This window comes from Vulpes vulpes, chromosome 9, assembly GCF_048418805.1.
Source record: "Vulpes vulpes isolate BD-2025 chromosome 9, VulVul3, whole genome shotgun sequence".
NCBI classification, from domain to species: domain Eukaryota; kingdom Metazoa; phylum Chordata; class Mammalia; order Carnivora; family Canidae; genus Vulpes; species Vulpes vulpes.
This window is the reverse complement of record NC_132788.1, coordinates 104,191,607-104,211,332: the sequence shown is the minus strand read 5'-3', so window position 1 is coordinate 104,211,332 and position 19,726 is coordinate 104,191,607. Positions and strand designations below refer to the sequence as shown.

The following is a 19,726-nucleotide window of genomic DNA, read 5'->3' as shown; positions in this document are numbered from 1 at the left end:
ACAATCTGTAGGAAGACTCGAGTGCCCCCTAGTGACAGATTCGATTAACACCACCCTTCTTGGCAATTTAATCCTCAAAGCCGATCGTGTGGCTCCCTGCCTGGAACCCTCCATGGCTCCCTGCTTCCCTCCTCGTCCAAGTGCCCAGGTTTGGCTTTCCAGGCCTCTCTTCCTCAATCTGAGTCCAGCTCACCTCTCCACAGGCAGCATCCTCTCCTTCCCCTCCAGCCACATAGGACTTGTCCACCATTCATTCATTCATTCATTCATTCTACTCATTCACTTATCCATTGATTCAGCAAATGTTCACTGAAGACCCAGGGGCTACCCTGGCACATGCATATCTTGACAGTCAGTGATGCTTGAGTTTCTGGGTCTACCTTTCCTTTGTCTCAATTTAACTCCTCCTTGTCTGGCTAATCTCAGAGCAAATGTCACTGCCTTAAAGAAGCCTCTCCTGACCCCCACCCAAGCTTACGTCAGGTTCTGGGCACCCAGGAACCTCCCTTCTGTGGCACTTACCGCTACTAGAATGCGAATTCCAGGAATCTGTGCTTTGTTTGCACTTAGAACAGGGCCTGGTATACAGTAGGGACTCAATAAATGTCATTTATTTAAATGAATGTTTCCCAGGCTCTGCAGGAGGTCAGGGTCTGAATCCATTTCTGCTTGTCTTCCTATCATCAGTGCTTGGTACACAGTAAGCGATCAAGAAATGTTTGTTGCAGAAGTAAATGCCAACCTCGGGCCTGGATCATTGGTCACCTGTGTCTTGGGTTGGCCATGTGGACACTGCACATTTCCACCTGCTTGATTTCACCTGATATTTGCAGGGAAATGACCACAAGAGAGATTTTCTTTCCCATTTTGAGGACGAGGGAAGCGGGGTCTGCAGGTTGAGAGGCACAGCTTGGACACACAACTCAGACTCCATGTCTTGCTCATTCCTTGGAGCTAATGGTGAAGTTTCTTCTCCATCAGGGAAGCTCACTGTGGTAGGCTGAGGGATGCAGCCCCCCAAAGATGTTCACATCCCAATCCTTGGGACCTGTGGATAGATCACCTAACAGGGAAACACACTTGCCGATGGGATTCAGGTAGGAGTCTGGAGAAGGGTGTAGATCCTGGATTACCTGGGGGTCCAATGTCATCACAAGGATCCTCAGAACCAGGAGGTGGGGGCCAGAGAGAGATTGGAAGGTGACACACTGCTGGCTTTGAAGATGGAGGAAGGGGCTATGATTCAAGGTCTGCAGACAGCTTCTAGAAGGTGGATAATGCGATTAAAGGGATTGTCCCTCGGAGCCTCCAGAAGGATTGCAGCCTAAGGACACCTTGATGTCAGCCCAGTGAAAGCCATTTCCGACTTCTGACTTCCAGAACTGTAAGATAATAAATTTGTGTTTTCTTAAAGCCGTCAAGCTTGCCACAGCATCCACAGGAACCATATATACCCTTCAACCTGAAGGGAAGGTTCCAGCAGGTCAGCAAGCAGAAGGCATCAGACAGGTGCTGCGTGACCGTCCACTCAGCCTTCTAAGCCCCGCGTTGCGGGTACAACCAGCCCTGCCGCTCCAATTGCCTCCCAGAAACCAATGGCCAAGTCTGTCCCCCCTGGCGGCAGAGAGGAGATCGTAACTTCGAAAATGTGACAATTGTCAGAAGTACGGGAAATGCATGATCTGTGAAATAGCAGCCAGCAACTGTTTGTCCTACAGCTTCATAAAACATCCAGACTTTTCTCTCCAGTGAGAAAAAAACAAAAAACAACAAGAAAACCTCTGAGCCCTCAGTGAATTGGCGTGACTTCATGCTTCTGAGCCTGCCCTGGGGAGCGATGGTGGCTGAGGGACAAGATTGGCCAGCTCCACCCCTCCAGTGACAGAGGCCGCAGGTAGGGAAGGATGCTCGTGTCAGACGAGGTTTGGAAGAGCCCAGAGGTGAAACTGCGGCCTCCACATTTTATTTAAAAATATTTTATTTATTTATTCGTAAGAGACACACAGAGAGAGGCAGAGACACAGGCAGAGGGAGAAGCAGGCTCCCTGCAGGGAAGGGAGCCCGATGCGGGCCTCGATCCCAGGCCCCCGGGAATACTCCCTGAGCCGAAGGCAGATGCTCAACCACTGAGCCACCCAAGCGTCTCTTCCTTGTTTTTTTTTTCTTCTTTTTTTAAAGGTTTTATTTATTCATGATAGAGAGAGAGAGAGAGACAGGCAGAGGGAGAAGCAAGCTCCATGCAGGGAGCCCAACGCGGGACTCGATCCCTGGTCTCCACGATCGCACCCTGGGCCAAAGGCAGGTGCCAAACCGCTGCGCCACCCAGGGATCCCTCTTCCTTGGTTTTTAAACAGCCCTCTTCACGGGATGAGGTGGCATCTTATTGGCATCATCCCTGCTTGCCTCTCAAAGGCGCAGAGCAGCTGTCTGTTGTCTCCTAGCTTCTGGCAATTTCGGATGAGAGCACTCTCCTGGGCCTTCCTCTTCATCTTCCGAGTCATGACATTCCAGATGTGGCAGGTGTGTGTCTCTTCTCTGGGGTGTGTAATGGGGGAGTCTGAGAATCAGGAGCTCTTTCCTTTGGAGACACAGGTCTGTCTTCAGCTCAGGAAATGCTTGCCCATGACTGTCCCACGGCTCTGTCTGCTTTGTCTGTCACGGGAGCGTCGGAAAGTGTTTCTCGCTTGGAAGTCCCTGCCATGGACCTCTAAGTGTCTTTGCAGGGCGGCCTTACTTCCACCTGTCACCCCCTGGCCAGCAGTCTGGCATCAGCAGTGGCCATCCTTCCTTCCTCTGGGCTGAGTGACAGCTCGGCCACACGATGGCTAAGCCGGGTCAGCAGCCCCGAGATGATTCCTAATACTCTCCGTAGAGCTCCTCATCCTGCCCCGTGGACGTGCTGTTCCCGTCCTGTCACCCTGGCTTCTTAGCAGTTGCCTGGGACAGGTGTCCCGGGTGCCTCCTGGGCTTCTGCTCCCCGATGGTTGGTCCTGTTGGGATTTGTCATCTTCCCAGGCTTCTCTACTCTGTCCGTTGTCCCTTCAGCAGACAGGCTGGTTGTCCCTTCAGCAGACAGGCAGACAGGCTGGTGGAAGGTGACAATGGTGATTATCGAAGCTGAACGATGAACCCATGGGGGTTCACCACACCGTCTGTATAGTCTCTCTACTTTTGCATGGGCTTGACATTTTCCATAACAAAAAGATTTCTAAAAAGCCAGCATGACATCTTGTGTGACATGACACCTGTGCCAGCCTATTTCCGGGAATGCTGTCTGAAATTAGTTCCCCACATGTCCATCAGTAGGGAACTAGCTAAATAAATGACAGCTTAGCTCATCCATGGAGCCCACTGTAGACATAAAAAAGGATGAGCAAGTTTTCTCCAAACTGACACAGAAATAGTACCAAGATGTCTTAAGAAGTGAAAAGACTGGGGGCGCCTGGCTGGCTCAGTCGGTGGAGCATGCGACCCTTGATCTCGGGGTGGTGAGTCGGAGGCCCATGTTGGTTGAAGAGATGACTTAAAAAGAAAAGCTTGAGAGGCCCGGGTGGCTCAGCGGTTTGGCGCCTGCCTTCGGCCCAGGGCGTGATCCTGGAGACCCGGGATCGAATCCCACGTAGGGCTCCCGGTGCGTGGAGCCTGCTTCTCCCCCTGCCTGTGTCTCTGCCTCTCTCTCTGTATCTATCTCTCATGAATAATTAAGTAAAGTCATAAAAAAAAAAAAAGAAAAGAAAAAGAAAAGCTTTGGGGCGCCTGGGTGGCTCAGTCAGTTAGGCATCTGCCTTCAGCTCAGATCATAGTCCTGGGGTTCTGGGATCAAGCCCCTCATCAGGCTTCTTGCTCAGTAGGGAGCCTGCTTCTCCCTCTCCCTCTGGCTCTCTCTTTCTGTCAAATAAATAAAATAAAATCTTTATAAAATGGGCTTCTGGGTGGCTCAGTTGGTTAAACGTCTGCCTTCGGCTTGGGTCATGATCTCAGGGTCCTAGTATCAAGCCCTGCATCGGGCTCCCTGCTCACTGGGAACTCTGCTTCTCTCTCTGCTCTTCCTCTCACCCATGCTCTCTCTCTCTCTTTCTTGCTCTGCTCTCTCTCAAATAAATTAAAAAAAAACTTTTTAAAAAAATCTAAAAAAAAAAAAAAAAGAAGTGAAAGAGCAAGTACATTCATTGCAGCAGCACCATTCACAATCATCCAAAGAAGGAAACAACCCAAAAGTTTGTCAAGTGGCAAATAAACACACAGACTGTGGGCCACACATACAAGAGAATATCATCTAGTCATTAAAAGAAACAAAACACCCTTATTTGCTGCAATGTGGATGAACCTCGAAATCATTCTGAAGAGGGAAAGAAGCCAGATTAAAAGACTACATTTTGTGTGATTCCATTTATTTGTTTATTTTTACGATTTTTTTAAAAAGTAGGCTCCACGCCTAGTGTGGAGCCCAACACAGGGCTTAAACTCAGGACCCTCAGATCAAGACTTGAACTGAGATCACGAGTCCAACAGTTAACTGACTGAGCCACCTAGGTGCTCCTTAAGATTTTTTTTAAAGTCACCTCTAGGGCAGCCCCTGTGGTGCAGCAGTTTAGTGCCGCCTGCAGCCTGAGGTGTGATCCTGGAGACCCAGGATCAAGTCCCACGTCGGGCTCCCTGCGTGGAGCCTGCTTCTCCCTCTGCCTGTGTCTCTGCCTCTGTGTGTGTGTGTGTGTGTGTGTGTGTGTGTGTGTGTCTATGAATAAATAAATAAAATCTTTAAAAAAAATGTTTAAAAAAATTAAAAAAAATAAAGTCACCTCTAGACTCAATGTGGGATTTGAACCCACGATCCCAAGATCAGGAGTTGCATGTGCCACTGACTGAGCCAGCCAGGAGCCTCTACAAAGGTTAACTTTATGTTATGTGAATTGTACCCTAATTAAAAAAAAAAAAACAGTAGAAAAAAAAGATAATCATTAGGAAGCACTTAGTTTACAAGTAAAATAAGTTTTTACAAAGAGGAAAAAAAATCAAGGACAGAATGATGTACATAGGGGCTAACATTTGTGTTTCCCATTAAAGGAAAAAGAACATAAGTCTATGTGTCAGAGACACAGGACTCGGCTACCTCCCCTTGCCCAGCAGACTGAGGTTTGGGGCTTTGTGACCTGAGTTCAAATCTGCCTGTGTTCTTTATTGGCTGTGGGGCTGGGGTGAGTGACCCGGGGACTTTGTGCCTCAGTTTTCCCACCTGTGCAAAGGGGGAGATAGCAAAGCCGCCTTGGGGGTCTGTTAAGAGGGTCCAGCCAGGCACACAGTGAATTGGGGGGGTCTTGTCATGTTCAGAGAACCAGATGGGGAAGCCCTCGGGATCCAGCTGCTTGCTCTCTCTGCTCCTCCTGGCCTGGGTCTGACCTCTTCTGGGCCTTCCCCTGGATCTCCAGGACCCACACCTCCCAGCCTCATTCCCAGGCATCTGGCCAAACTCCTGGCCCATGTGCTCCATCCTCCCTGGCTCAGCTGCTTCCTGTGCTCAGACAAAGAGAGCTCTGTCCCCAGGTCACCCGGCCTGGGCAGGCGCAGCGCCCCACACAGCACAGACTGCAGACACCCCCCTGCCATGTGTCTTTGTCTCCAGCCTTGGCCCTGTGCTCCTGGGCATGGTCTGCCCACCCTGTCTCCATCCCTTCCTCAGGCCTGAACTAATGGACCTCAGGGTGGGCGGGGGGTCTTCTAGCCCAGGACACACACACACACACAGTGGGGTCATGTCTGCAGGAGGGGACTTCAGGACTGCACAGAAAGTCACAGGGAAGGGTATGTGTGGGAAGAAAAAGAGTGGGGCTGGAGGGACTCAGACATTTCATCATGACCTCAGCAGGGGACAGCAGTGTGGGGTGCTCAGGGTAACAGGGACAGGTGACAATAGGAACTGGGAGTGATGGACGGACAGCATGACAGCAACAGGTGACAAAGAGGACACAGTGTGACAGCAACAGGTGACGAAGAGGAGACAGGCTGACAGTAGCAGATGACACTGAAACAAAAGAACCCCCCCCCCCTGGAATGTTGGTACGGAGGCTGGGATCCGGGGGTAAAGGACAATGAGGCAGTGTGTGAAGATGACAGGTGGCAGTGGGGAGGCAGTACTGCAGTGAGAGATGACAGCAGTAAGACAGTCTCTGAGGGAGTCGGAAGGTGTGACAAGAATGTGGCCGGTGACAAGTTAGGAGCAACACAGCATACAGGACCTTTCCCCCTAGTTGGCCAGCAGGTGACTCAAATGACCTTTCCCTGGGGCTGGGAAACGCACCCCTCACAAGACAGTTCCCAGGACAGGACCTCGAGACACTGCATCCCCCATGCCTGACCCCCTCATGGCAAGGTGGGAACACACACACACGCACATACACACACACATGCACACACTCCTCCAGCCAGGCACCCTTGCCCCAAAAAGTGACAGATGCTGCTGGTGGAAAAAGCTGGGGCCCCTTGGACTCCGTTTTGCCGAGGGTGGCACTGATTTCCGGCGTCTGGGATCATAAGCATCATCTGAGCCCAGGGAAGAGAGAGGGAACGGAAGGAAGGTGTCTTTGTGAGCCCAGATCTGCGGGTGCCTTGGGAGTCCCCCTGCCGGCTGCGGCCTCTGCAGCCACGAGCCCCCTTTCTGTGGAGGGTGGTTTCTGTCACTTGCAGTTTAAAAACCCAGGCACTCTGGGTCACAGTACAATCCTTCCCGGGTGACACGTTGTAGCAGCAAGGTGAAGGTGTAAAGAGGACAGGAGACAACATGATGTGACAGGCGGCAGAGTAACCGGAAAATGACAAGGTTTCCGTTGATGGGTGACAGTGACAGGTGACCTTGCAATAGGGATTTGGGGCTGCTGCCCTAGTGACATCCTCTGGCCTTATGACAGTCTCGCGTGGCACTGGGATGCTAGGGGGCGGGTGACAGCCGACCTGCCCCTTCAGGACAGCGTGATGTAATGGAGTGACAGCAGAGGTAACACTCCCGGCATGACCACATGGGTAACGGGCAGCCGCATAAAAGATCCAGGCGGTGGTGCCACCAAAGCAGGACGGTGTGGCAGTCGTGGGGGGCAGGCGCGGTGACAAGCTGTGCTTGCTCTTGGCTGTCATTGAGAACTTCCACCCAGCTCCCCAGCCTCCTCTGTCTCACCAAACCCTACGGATTCCTCGTCCACGGCCTCCAGAGAGCAGACAGGGAGATTTCTAGAACTGAATCACTCACGGCCTGACCCACCAGACTTCCTGCGGGCTGAGCCATCGAAGCTCCGGCCACACTGCCTTCCTGGTAGGGGACTGATGCTCCCCACCTGCACACACGCAGGGCTGCTTCTGGGGCACGTGGTGCCTATCCTGGGTCCACGTAAGACACGCTTGTTGGCTGAAGAGCAGACCAGGGTGGGCCTCGCCGGCAGAGGAGCCTGGGACGGGGTGACAGGAGGGTCCCCGGAAGCTGGCTCATCCATGACAGCCCCTGGGCCCTCCCGCACTTGAAGCCCACCTGTTGCTGTTGTCCTGATTGATCCTGGGGTTCCTTCTCTAGCGCACCCTCTCCCCGGGGAACCCCATTCCCTCTGCCAGGATGACCTGAAGCTGGTTCCCGAAGTTTCCCTCTGCCTCATGCTCCCCCCCGCCCACCCCTGGCTGCTCTCAGACTCAATTCCAACGCCCACAGTATAGGCTCTGGAGTGATTCCCTTTCCTGGGAGTGGGCCTTGTTGGGGGGGAACCTCCTGAGGGCTCTGCTTACCTGGCCAGACCCCCTTCTCTCCTTTTTTCTGCTCCCCCAAAACTCCAGCCTCATTCAATTCCTGCATTTCCCATACCCTCTTGTCTCCAGGCCTTTGCCTGAGCTGTTCCTGCTGCTTGTCCTTCTCTTTTTCTGATCTGCAATTTTCTGCTGAATCCTCAAGCCTCCCATCCCCGGCCCCCAACGCTACTCCTCCCCCCTCCCCCCTCGGGGAGTCCCTCTCTCCAGCCCAGGAGTGTTGGAGTCCAGGTCTGTCTCCTGGCAGCACCCACATCAGATTATGAGTATCTCCCTCATAGGGTTTTTAGTTATTGAGTGAGAGAGGAGTGGGTGTGACACCCTTAGCACCAAGCCTGGCACATAAGCAACCAATAAATACTAACTCAGAGATGATTTTTACATTTATTCATTACATTCCAGAAGTGCTGTGATGGAGGCAAGATCAGTACGATCAGCTCTGGGAATTCAATAGGGTAAACTAACAATTTGGCAGTAGGGAGGGGCTTTAAAAATTTTTTTTTAAATTTTAAGATTGTATTATTTTTTATTTTTTTGTTTTGTTTTGTTTTGTTTTTTGTTTTTTTTAAATAATAAATTTATTTTTTATTGGTGTTCAATTTGCCAACATACAGAATAACACCCAGTACTCATCCCGTCAAGTGCCCCCTCAGTGCCTGTCACTCATTCACCCCCCCCTCCTCCCCTTCCACCACCCCTAGTTCGTTTCCCAGAGTCTTCATGTTCCGTGTCCCTTTCTGATTGTATTATTTTTTTAAGATTTTATTTATCTGGGAGACAGCATGAGGAGGGGAAGGGCTGAGGGAGAGGGAGAAGCAGGCTCCCCGCTGAGCAGGGTGCTCAGTGGGGGGGGGAGGGGCTCCATCCCAGGACCCTGAGGTTATGACCTGAGAGCCCAAGGCAGACGTCCAACCAACCCAGGTGCTCCGGGGAGGGGCTTTTTAGAACTGGGTTTTGCCAGGTGCATAGGAGTTTGCTGGGTGGAATAACTAACTTTCAGGTCCAACAAACAGCTCAGACTTGATGCCCACCCTAAGGGCCACTGGTGGTGTCTGTTCTCCGAGGTGATAAAGTGGAGGATGGAAGCTAGACAACTTCCCTTGGGGTGTACAGTCCAAACTGGGAGCTGAAATTCTGAATCTGGTCCCTGAGAGAAACTGAGGCCCAGAAGCTCCAGACCTTTGGGATTCTTAAACGCTTCATTCTGAGCCTCAGATGAAAAATGCAGACCTCCTCCCCAGGAGAGGCAGCTTTGCCCCAGGTTCTGCCTACATTCTCTGGGGCCTCCCTGGCTCCGGGCGCCGCCAGGTGAGTTTCCGACGTCACTCCCGGAGTTCTCTTTGCCCGGAGGAGAGGCAGGGGGCTCGGGGGGGACCAAGGGGGGCCTCGTGGGGGAGCCCCCGGACCTCCGGGGCCTGGCTTTCCTCCCGGCCGCCCCAAATCGGAGCCCCACCTCAGGGCTACCTCCAGATCAGTGCCTCTCGGAAAACGCGCCCCCCGCGGCCCGCCCGCCCCTCCTCCGAGCGCCCTGCGCCCCCGTCCCGCGGCTCGGCCCCGGCCCAAGCTCTGGCCCCCCCAGTCTCCCCCGCAGCCCCAGCCCCTCCCCCGCCCCGGGAGCTCCGAGGTGCAAACGCGCCCTCCCCCAGCTCCCCCCGCCCCCCGCTCCCCCCGAGCGGCGGCGGCGGCTCCGGCTCCGGGCTGCGACCGCGGCGGGGTCGGCCTCTCGGCCCGCGTTCCCGCCCCGGGCGCCCGGCGCCGCGCCACCGGCCCTGAGCGCGGACCCCGTGCGCCCGCCGTGCCTGCCTCCACGCGCGCCGCTCCAGGTCGGGGAAGCGCGGGGCCCGCGGCGGGGCGGGGGCGGGGCGGGGCGGGGAGGGGAGCAGGGGGCGGGGGAGGGGAGCAGGGGGCGGGGGAGGGGATTCCTTTGTTCGCGGCCGCAGCCCCGGGCCCACCCGCTCCCCTCTCGGCGCGGGACGCGGGCGCGGGCACCGGCGGGGCGCGGGCGGCGGGAGGGCCCGACCCGCAGGTGAGGGCGGAGCCGAGCGCGGTCGGCCCGGGGCGCCCCGGCCGTGGGCGCTGCGGGGTGGAGAGCGCGGCCCGGGGCCCCTCCTCGTCCGCGGAGCCCGGGACCCTCGCTTCCCGCCCGCGCCGCGCGCGCCTTCCCCGCTCATTCATTCGAGCGCCTCCCGGGCGCGGGGCGCGGGGCGGGCGGGTGGGGGGCGCCGGGTCGGGCCCGGCCGGGGCCCCCGGAGGCTGGAGGAGGCGGGGAGGGAGGCTGCGCGGGCCCTGCGGCTGCCTGGGGAAGGCGCCCTCCGGGGCGCACACCGGGGCGCAGACTGGCGGGGAACAGCTTCGGAAGCCAGAAAGGGGGTGCTCCTCCCCAGTCGGGCCCACTGCCCTCTGCCTCTCCGCCCAAGTCGACAAGGGTCTCCCCTCCCCGAGGACCTTGGAACCACCTGGCCAGGTTCTCATGTCACCCCAAGGCCCAGAGAGGGCAGCCGCTTGCCCAGTGGCGCACAGCATATTCCCTGCCCGTTGGCTACCTAGGCCCAATTCTTCTCCCTGGTCTGGAAAGTAGGACCTGAGAGGGCCCCCCAGAAGGCCATTACTCTGCCTTCTGTCCCCCAAACATTCAGCTTCCTTCCTCCTGCCGTTCACCTGGTCATCTACACCCGGAGTGGCCCTGTCTCCATCTCCTCCCTCCCATCCTTCAGGTCCTGGAGAGAGCCAGCCACCTCTTGGGGGGAGCACCCCCAACCTCTCCCCCTCCCTTCCCTCTGCTTAGGCTTCAGCACTCACCCACTGCCAGCCCCTCACTGCGTGGTGGCCTTAGTTTGCCTATCCATGGAGTGGGCACAAAAGCTATCCGTTCCCTGCTGGGTGGAGGGAATGCCCCCCCCTGGGCTGTGCACCTGCCACCTGTCTCCCCACCCATCCCATCCCCCTCAGTCCTCCAGCCAGGACTCTGGGAGTCTCTTCAATGCCTCCTGCCTCCTTTGGAACCAGCTTCCAACTCCCGGTGACTCCACCTCCTCATTAACCCCCGGTTTCTGTCCTCAGCCCTCTCATCTGGACCCCTGCCCAGGTCTCCTCATCTGCATGCTTCCTTCCAGGCTCCACACTCCAAACACCCGTTCTGCTCTTGTTCCTCCTAGTTGGAGCCCCCCAAGGGCTCTCCATCACCCTCGATCTGCAAGTAGAAGCTCTGCGACACAGTGTGCTCCTGCGACCCCCCCCACCCCGTCCCTCTCTCCCTCTACTCAAGGATCCACACCCCTCCCTGCGCTCTGCCCAGGCACCCTACTCTTGGCTAACTCCATCTCTGAGACATCACACCTCCTCCAAGAAGCCTGCCCTGGCTGTTCACCTGCTTCTGGGTGAGGGCTGGATGCCTCCCTGGGCTCCAGTGGCGCCCCCACCACCACCTCCCTGGGCTCGCCCCCTCCCCTGTTTCCCCCAGCCCTGCAGCAGCTGTCCGGGTGCTCCTGGTTCTGAGTGGTCTGTGGCCAAGAGCTTCTGCTGGAGTTGACTCTGCTTCCTCTTTCCTCTCTGCAGCCTCTGAGGGACACATCATGGTTCTGAAGGGTCTGTGCTTGGCAAGGAGAGGGGCTGGTGCTTTCACCATGGCCTGGGGCCCCCTGGCTAGGCTCCTGCTGGCCTGGATGGCCCTGTTGTGCGTGGTGCATGTCCAGGGCCGTTGGGACAGGGCCTTGGAGTCTGCGGGCCCCGGACGTGTGCGCAGGCGTGGCAGCCCAGGCATCTTGCAGGGGTGCGTGGTACAGGGCATGCTGAGAGGCTCTGGGGTGTGGGCTGGGCCGGGCTGGGCTGTCCTACTGGGTGGGGGAGGGGACAAAGCCCAGGGAATGTCCCGCAAGGCAGGGGCTCACCAGCTGTGCCATGCTCTCCCCAAGGCCGAATGTGTGTGGCTCCCGTTTCCATGCCTACTGCTGCCCTGGCTGGAGGACACTGCCAGGCGGGAACCAGTGTGTCGTCCGTGAGTGCCACTGCCATCTGGAGGTGGGGGGCTCAGGCAGGGGACGCTGGGACAGCTCTCTGGCCCGCTGGCAAGTCCAGCCCTGCTTGCAAGTGAATTTGGCCAGGGACATCAGGTTGAACCATAGGACTGGCCCTTACCTGTCCTCAGGCTCCCAGGCCACCCTGCCACGTTCATTTCCTTTGCCCTTTACCTCCCTGTCTCTCTGCCGGCCTCTCTGTCTCTCTGTCAGCCTGTACCCCCCACCTCTGGGGTCTAGAATCTGACCCCACTCCCAGGAGAGCCCTCTACCCTAAGCACAGTTAGGACCCAGCATCTTCAGCCTCTGTCCTTGCTGCTCAGCATTTCTGGCCCAAGGAGACCCTCTCCCCATGGCCCCAGCAGAAACCCAGAGCCTTGCGTGGGCACTGAGGGGTGGGGATGGCGCGGGGTTCAGGACCTGGCCCTGACTGTCACCTGCTCTGCCCATGCCAGCCGTCTGTAGGCATGCCTGCGGCGAGGGCTTCTGCTCCCGACCCAACCTGTGTGCCTGTGCTGATGGGAAGCTGGCCCCCAGCTGCGGGGGGAGCCGAGGTGAGCTGGGGGGGATGACCCCAGGGACAGGAGGAGAGGGTTACAGGCTTCCAGATGTCACTGGGGGCCCAGGCTGGTTTTGGCACAGGGTGGAAGGACCAGAGCTGGGCCAGGTGGGCCTACTCCTGCTGCTGTTGACGTGCATCGCAGGGCTGGTCACCACTTCCCCGTGTGTCCCCCCTTCTCGTCCGTAGGGTCAGGGTGCAGCGTGAGCTGCATGAATGGAGGCAGCTGCCGAGGGGAGTCCTGCCTGTGTCAGAGGGGCTACACAGGCACTGTGTGTGGGCAGCGTGAGTATCCCCCGGCACACCTGGGCCTAGGATCCCAGAGGGCGGGTCTCGACTGCCACCTGCCCGCCACCCACAGGTCACTCTTCTGGGACCAGGGTTTGGAGGGATGTACTTATCCCTAACAGTGCGGATTCCTGGGTGAAAATGGGCTTTTCTGAGCCTCCCCAGCTCCCTCTGCTGCTAGGGGACCTCAGGCCACCCTCCCCTCTTCCGCAGCTGTCTGTGACCGTGGGTGCCACAACGGGGGCCGCTGCATTGGGCCGAACCACTGTGCCTGTGTGTATGGCTTCATGGGACCTCAGTGTGAGAGAGGTACCAAGCTGGGCATGGGGGAGGGGCCTGGGTGGATGGACAGGGGCTTCCTGGCAACCAGGCCCTGGAAAGCTCCAGCTGGCCCTGATGCTGGCCCTACTGCTGTGAAGGGCAGAGAAACTGTTGCTCCAGGCAAAGGCATCAGGAAGGGCTTCCTGGAGGAAGTGATAAGTCAGAGTTCATGAGAGGAGCAAGCCTCCTTTTACTGCACCCCCCCCTCCCAGTTTCAGAATATTCCCCACAGCTGAGGTGGGTGGGGTCACCTGTTGGGAGCTGTTGGCCAAAACTCAGATGACGGAAGCGACGGCGTTTTGTGGAAAGTTGATGGGGGGGAGGTGGAAACAGCTGGACACCCAGGCCCCATGGGGGGGCCCATGTGTGGGCCCGAAGCTGAGCGGGTGGTTGAGGTTCTTGCGGAAGATAAGGGAGGGCGGCTCAGGGTGCACGGGCATGGAGCCCACGGGAAGCTGGGGAGGAGAAAGCCAGCAAGAGTGGGCAGTGTGAGGGCCATCAGACCGCCCCATAAGGCCCAGGAGCCCAGGTCGGGGGAGATGGGGGGACCCCGGACTGACCTCAGTGTTGGGAGGTGCTGCTGGGGGTGGAGGCCCATCTGTGACTGAAGCCGGGGTGAAGAGGGTGTAGCTATGAGTCAGAAGCTGGGGCTGGGAGGGCTCCCCAGCACGAGGGAGGTGCTTTTAGAAAATGGAGTTTGGGCTGATGGAAGGGGAGCAGCTCAGGGTGGCTGAGCGGGAGGCAGGGGAGGCAGGGTGAGAGGGGTGGGGGATGGTGAGGGCCCTAGAGAGGCAGGAGTGAAGGGGATTCCAGAGTTCTGGGTGAATTAGGTGAGATTCTGGGATCGTTTGGACTCAAGGGAGTCAGGACCCTTGTGGCTGTCTGTGTGCCTCCTCCTCCACACAGTCTAGGGGCTGGCCTCGGCTTCTCCTTCTGGGAGGGGCTTCCCTTGGTCCACTGCCAGCCCCTAGATTGGAACCATCTGGAGGAGGGAGCCAGGAAGCCACATCTGAGCCTGTGTCCAGAGGTGGGAGCACCGAGGAGACCACCTTTGGCCGGGTTCAGGGTTCAGGGCTGCAGTGTTGTGGGTTCAGAGCATTCGGGCGGACGCGCGGTCCCTCCTTGAGTCTGGGAGACTTGGCAGGGCCAGACGGGCGCGCACGGATGACACAGGCTCTCCTGCTGGGTGTCTCTGGTCTCTGCCCAGGCCTCAAGGGCGGGTAGGCCTGGGGAAGTGGTCGGATCCTGCAGACATGCCCTTCCTGGGCTTTGTGAGCTTGGAGATCCTGGCCTCCTTTTTGGAGGCTGGTTGCAGAATGCTTTGGGGAGAAGGGGTTCTGAAGGGTGAACGGGAGGTTATCCGATTAGGGATGGGGAACAGCACGAGTAAAGGCTGGTGTATTGGTTTAGGGAGGCTGGGAAGGAGGCTACTGCCGTGGTCCAGGCGAGAGAGGTAGAGGCCAGAGCTGGGGCTGCAGAGACGGAGACGCAGAAGGTTCTGGGGCGGGGGTAGGCAGCTTGAGGCCAGCTGCCCCAATCCGTCTGTCTCACAGACTACCGGACGGGCCCCTGCTTTGGCCAAGTGGGACCTGAGGGGTGCCGGCAGCAGCTGACAGGCCTGGCGAGCACGAAGGCCCTCTGCTGTGCTACCGTGGGCCGTGCCTGGGGCATCCCGTGCGAGCTCTGCCCCGCACAGCCACACCCCTGCCGCCGAGGCTTCATCCCCAATGTCCGCACAGGGGCCTGCCAAGGTAAGGGAGTCAGCGTGTCGGAGGGAGGCCCCGGGACCCAGGGCCGGGTGGGAGCCCTCGCAGCCTTGGTTCTTCCCTCCGATGGGCCCGACATCCCCTTGCAGATGTGGATGAGTGCCAGACTGTCCCGGGCCTGTGCCAGGGGGGCAGCTGCATCAACACGGTGGGCTCCTTCGAGTGCCGCTGCCCCAGTGGACACCGGCCCAGTGAGAACAGTGCCAAGTGCGAAGGTGGGCGCAGGGGAGGGGGAGGACTAGTGACTCCTTTGTGCTCTGGGCAGCTCAGGCCCCCCTGCGAGGAGAAGGGGTGGGGCTGGTGGCGGCCGCCCTGTGACGGGGCATCGTCTCCACAGATGTGGACGAGTGTGTCAGCGTGCTGGGCCTCTGCTCTGGGGGCGACTGCAGCAACACGGTGGGGAGCTTCGTGTGCACCTGTCCGCGTGGGTTTGTCAGCAGCCTGGACGGCTCCCGCTGCCTCGGTGAGCTGGGGCCTGAGGGGGGCCCTTGGGAGACAGGCCCTGGCTCCTCTAGCTTTGCAACCCTCTGGCCTGTGGGCTCCCCTAGCCCTTGGGGCTCCGTGTCTTTCCGTCGTCGTCTCTGGAGCATGGTTTCCATCCCCTCTGGCATTCTCGCTCCCTACCCATCAGCCTTTGTGCCCTCCGGACCCCAGTTTGCAAACCCCCCCCCGTGGCCCCCACCCCTCCCCTCAGCCCCTGGGACCCGGCCCTCCTGGCTCCCTGGCCCCCTGCTTCTCCAGCCTCTATCTCTGTGCCCTTATGGTGTGCATTTATTTTTTTTTTAGCTCCCTGTCTGTATTCCTCTTAACCCTCCCAGACACTTTTTTCTAAAAGATTTATTTATTTATTTGAGAGAGAGAGAGCGCGTGCCGGTGCGGGAAGGGACAGAGGGAGAGGAAGAGGGAGAGAAGCCCACTCTCTGCTGAATGTGAGCCCAAGGGGGGGGGGCTCCACCTCACAACCCTGAGATCGCGACCTGAGCAGAAACCCGAAGTCTGATGCTTAACTGACTCAGTCACCCAGGTGGCCCTCCCACACTTTAAGAGCACCCCACCTTCCCCTAGATCCTCTGTTTGAGATAGGGAAACTGAGACCCAGAGAGGGGAGGTTTGCTGGAGCCAACTCGGTAAGTTCAGAACAGATCCTTGCCCATACTCAGGCCCTACCCAGACCCCCTGCCCAGCCAGGAGGAGGTGCTCAGGGCCATGCCTCCCCCTGGATGCCCACCCTCCTATAATCCCCACACCCCACCCAGGAGGCAGAGGATCCCGGGCTCTCACTCCCCGCCCTGCTATGTTGATGAGCTCGTCATTAGACTCTAGCCGTGGCCAGTGGCTAACGGGGCCGGTCAGGAATATGGACCCTTGTGGCGGGGGGTGGGCAGAGTCCTGGTTTGGGGAGGAGAGAAGGGGCTTGGCAGTTCCCCAGCACCACCGGGGGGCCCCTCCGGCTGGGCCTCTACCAGGCAGGGCTGGGAATATTGTGTTTGGAGCTCTGCCAACGTGCTGTGGCCAACGCTGGGCCTTCTGTTGCTCCACCCCTGGGGGCCACCGTGACCAGCACGGGAGATACCTCGGGGCAAGTCCCCTGGAATAAGGGGGCCTCTCCCGGCTACCAAGCAGTGGAGCCTCGATGTGAACCAAAGTCAGGTTGCCTCTGAACATGGGCTCGGGATTCAGTCCTGGGTCCCAACTACTGCAAACCCTGTGGCCTCGGGCAAGAAGCATCTTAACGTCTCTGTGCCCCAACTTTTGCATCTATAAGTTGGGGATCGTGGCCATGCCTACTTCTTGGAGTCGTGGAGAGGATTAAGCACAATTTTGGAATGATTTGCCGGAGGCTGGACTCAGTGGACGCTCAGGACTCATTCACAAAGACAAGAGAGTGGTGCGGTTGGGGTGCTTAGCAGGGCCTGATCACAGTGGGTGCTTTATAAGCAAAGGCAGCATCATTTTTGTTAGAATTCTAACATTCTGTCTCCGTCTTGAGAGGCAGCTGCTTGGCCAGATCCCCCTGGGGCTCGGGGATCTGAGTTCCTATCCCCTCTCCCTCTTTCGTCCCTGGGTGACCTTGAATGAATCTATCGACCTCTCCTCATCTGGGCAGGCCTGGCCACCGCGGAGGGCCTGGGATGGTGCTGGGGGTACAGAGCCCCAACCCCTGCACGTGCACCTGGAGCCCGGGTGGCTCAGTTGGTTGAGTGCCCAATCGTGATTTCGGCTCGGGTTGTGGTGTCAGGGTCACGAGATCAAACCCCACGTGGGCTCCGCTCTGCTTGGGATTCTCTCTCTCCCCCTGCCCCTCCGCCTGCTTGTGCACGTGCTATGCGCTCTCAAAGAGAGAGAGAGAGAGAGAGAGAGAGAGAGAGAGAGAGAGAAATGTTTGCATGTTTTTTCAGCCCGGGGCAGAGCAGGGCAGGGGCTGCTGTGAGGGGCCCTTCCAGCTGGTGGGAGAGGTTTCATTGTGGGCCACTGGCCAAGATTTGTGCATTTTTAAGCTAAAAATACACTCTTTGAGCCTGAGAAATCTGATCACTGCATCAAGCTGTTAGACGCAAGAGCAGAGTGGGATGTGGAGGGGTGTCCGTGGTTCTTGTAGCTGGGGAGCCTCTGCCTCAATTCCCGGGGACTGTAGTCATCAATCCAGCCATCTGCTCCTTGGCCCTCTCCTCAAATTCACAGCCTCTTAGGTGTCCCCAAATGCCCAGAGCTGGCAGATGGGGGCACATAGCTACAGATACTAGTGTCCTTGCTTGAGCGTCCAGCCTGATCTCCCGCCAGGGCAGCCCCCAAAACCAAGGGGTCTTCCTAAGTGTGGTTGAATGCCCAGAGTGACAGGGAGCTTACTACCAATGCCAGCCATAAGTGTTGGAATGAGCCCAAATCTGTCTCCCTGGGATCATTCTCCCTGAGAATGGGCCATGTCCCAGACATCGTGTGCTTCACTTATTTATTTATTTTTTTTATCTTGGCAACATTCTTCTGAGGTGAGGTGAATGCTCTGAGCATTTGCATTCCAACGGATGGGGAAACTGAGGCACAGGGCGGCAAGGAATCCTGTCCTGCCGCCAGTGTTGGTGGAGCTGGGATTTGGACCCAGGTCTGGTAACTGATCCTTCCCCTCCCTGTCGCAGACCACCGGGCTGGCACCTGCTTCTCTACACTGATTGTGGGCCGCTGTGCTGGAGACCTCGCTGGCCATTACACTCAGAGGCAGTGCTGCTGTGACAGGGGCAGGTGCTGGGCGGCTGGCCCAGCCCCTGAGCCGTGTCCTCTGCGGGGCTCTGGTGAGTGGCCTGGGATTGCCCCTGCCCTCCTCTCCCCCGCAGAACTCCCTGCATAGGAGGGGTCCTGGGGCATGACGGAGGGCCTGGCCTCAAACCCTGCTTCCTTGCAGATGAGTTCCAGCGACTGTGTGTGCAGGGGCTCCCACTGCTGCCCCCCTCCTACCCTGGCCCCTTCCCTGGTCTCCCTGGCTTTGGGTCCAATGGTGTGGGTCCTGGCCCTGGGCCCGCTCGGCACAGCCCCCATGGCTCCAATGGGCGTGGTGTTCCCAGCCTGGGCATCGGCAATGCCCACATTGGTGAGGCCTGGGACTCGGAAGGAGGGAGGGATCCATGACCTGAGTGAGGGGGTCCAGGCCTCAGAGGGAGGGTCAGGGCTTTGGAGTGGGGGCTCTGGCCTGGGCAGCAGAGATGAAAGTACTGACAGTGGTCTGGGGGTGGGGCTAGATTTGGGATCTGGGTCTCAAAGTCAGGGATTGGGCCTCAGGTAGGGGTCTGGTGCTGGGGGGTGGAGGTCTCACCCCATGGTGAGGGTCTGGGCTTCTCTGGGCCCACAGTGGGGTCTCAGCCAATGTGGGCATCTGCAGCTCTAGGGCAGGACTCCAGGCTGAAGTGGGCAGGGTTCTAGCCTCAGAGTGGGAGTTGCAACGCAGAGGTAAGGCCTCCGCTCAGGTGCACCTGTTGTCCCCGCGCTCAGGCACAGCCACCTTGAACCAGACCATCGACATCTGCAGACACTTCACCAATCTGTGCCTCAACGGCCGCTGCCTGCCCACCCCTTCTAGCTACCGCTGCGAGTGTAACGCGGGCTACACTCAGGACGTTCGGGGGGAGTGCATCGGTGAGCAGGGCGGTGGGCGGGGCCGCGGGGGCCGCACCTGCACCTGCCGGGCGGGGGCTCAGGGTCCTCTGCCCACAGACGTGGACGAATGTGCCAGCAGTCCCTGCCACCACGGAGACTGCGTCAACACACCTGGCTCCTACCACTGCCGGTGCCACGACGGCTTCCAGGCGACGCCCGCCAAGCAGGAGTGCGTGGGTATGGCTGTGCATCCGAGAGGGGGGACGCCGGGCTGCCTGGCCGGGATCCACGGCCTGAATCCCCCCCAACCCACTGCCCTCGTCCCCCCGCTGCAGACGTGGACGAGTGCCTCGTGGGCAGCAGCCTCTGCCATCACGGCCGCTGCGCCAACACCGAGGGCAGCTTCCGGTGTGTCTGCAATGCGGGCTTCGAGCTCGGCCCCGGCGGCAAGAACTGTGTGGGTGAGTTGGGGGGGGGTGGGCGTGCAGGGAGCCGGGGGGGTGCCCAGTGGCTGAGGGCCACCTTGCCCGTCTCCGCTGCGGCATCACCCACCTCTCTCCCGAAGATGAAGCCTCTGCTCCTTCTCCTGAAGCCAGCCCACCTGTCTGAGATCTTCTGGGGCTTTGTTGGCGGGACTCACTCCTTCATTTCCCCCCGAACCCCACCCCCCGAGTTCATGCCATGAATCCCAGCAAGAGCTGTCTGACCCGGGACCTAAGCCCGTCCTGGGAACTGTCACAGGACAGCGAGTGTGGCCGAGCGTGTAGGAGGATCAGGACCGCGGGAGGTGGGGGGTGGGGGTGACCTCTCAGGCTCCCTGCGGGATTTGGGGTCTTCCACCGCACAACATGTGTGGACACCTCGCCCCTGTTGGTGGCCGAGGACTCCCCGACGGTGGCCGGAGGGCCACATCT

General features: G+C 58.5%; 1 protein-coding gene across 6 annotated transcripts in view; it reads left to right on the top strand.

Moving 5' to 3' along the window:
• The first annotated feature begins 9,495 nt into the window (after positions 1-9,495).
• FBN3 (fibrillin 3) overlaps positions 9,496-19,726 on the top strand; it is a 54,460-nt gene continuing 44,229 nt past the window's right edge. For 3 of the 6 annotated variants that reach the window (XM_025985663.2, XM_025985661.2, XM_072721574.1), the window contains exons 1-14: positions 11,068-11,156; positions 11,335-11,548; positions 11,691-11,773; positions 12,248-12,346; positions 12,541-12,636; positions 12,853-12,948; positions 14,514-14,711; positions 14,816-14,941; positions 15,064-15,189; positions 17,861-18,013; positions 18,124-18,309; positions 18,708-18,851; positions 18,930-19,049; positions 19,148-19,273. In XM_025985663.2, coding sequence (XP_025841448.2) covers positions 11,352-11,548; positions 11,691-11,773; positions 12,248-12,346; positions 12,541-12,636; positions 12,853-12,948; positions 14,514-14,711; positions 14,816-14,941; positions 15,064-15,189; positions 17,861-18,013; positions 18,124-18,309; positions 18,708-18,851; positions 18,930-19,049; positions 19,148-19,273 — 1,750 coding nt within the window. In that variant the 5' untranslated portion in view covers positions 11,068-11,156; positions 11,335-11,351. Of the gene's footprint in view, positions 9,603-9,762; positions 9,806-10,934; positions 11,157-11,334; positions 11,549-11,690; positions 11,774-12,247; positions 12,347-12,540; positions 12,637-12,852; positions 12,949-14,513; positions 14,712-14,815; positions 14,942-15,063; positions 15,190-17,860; positions 18,014-18,123; positions 18,310-18,707; positions 18,852-18,929; positions 19,050-19,147; positions 19,274-19,726 lie in introns of those variants that run through there. The other 3 variants (XM_072721575.1, XM_072721571.1, XM_072721572.1) reach the window with 3 other exon arrangements.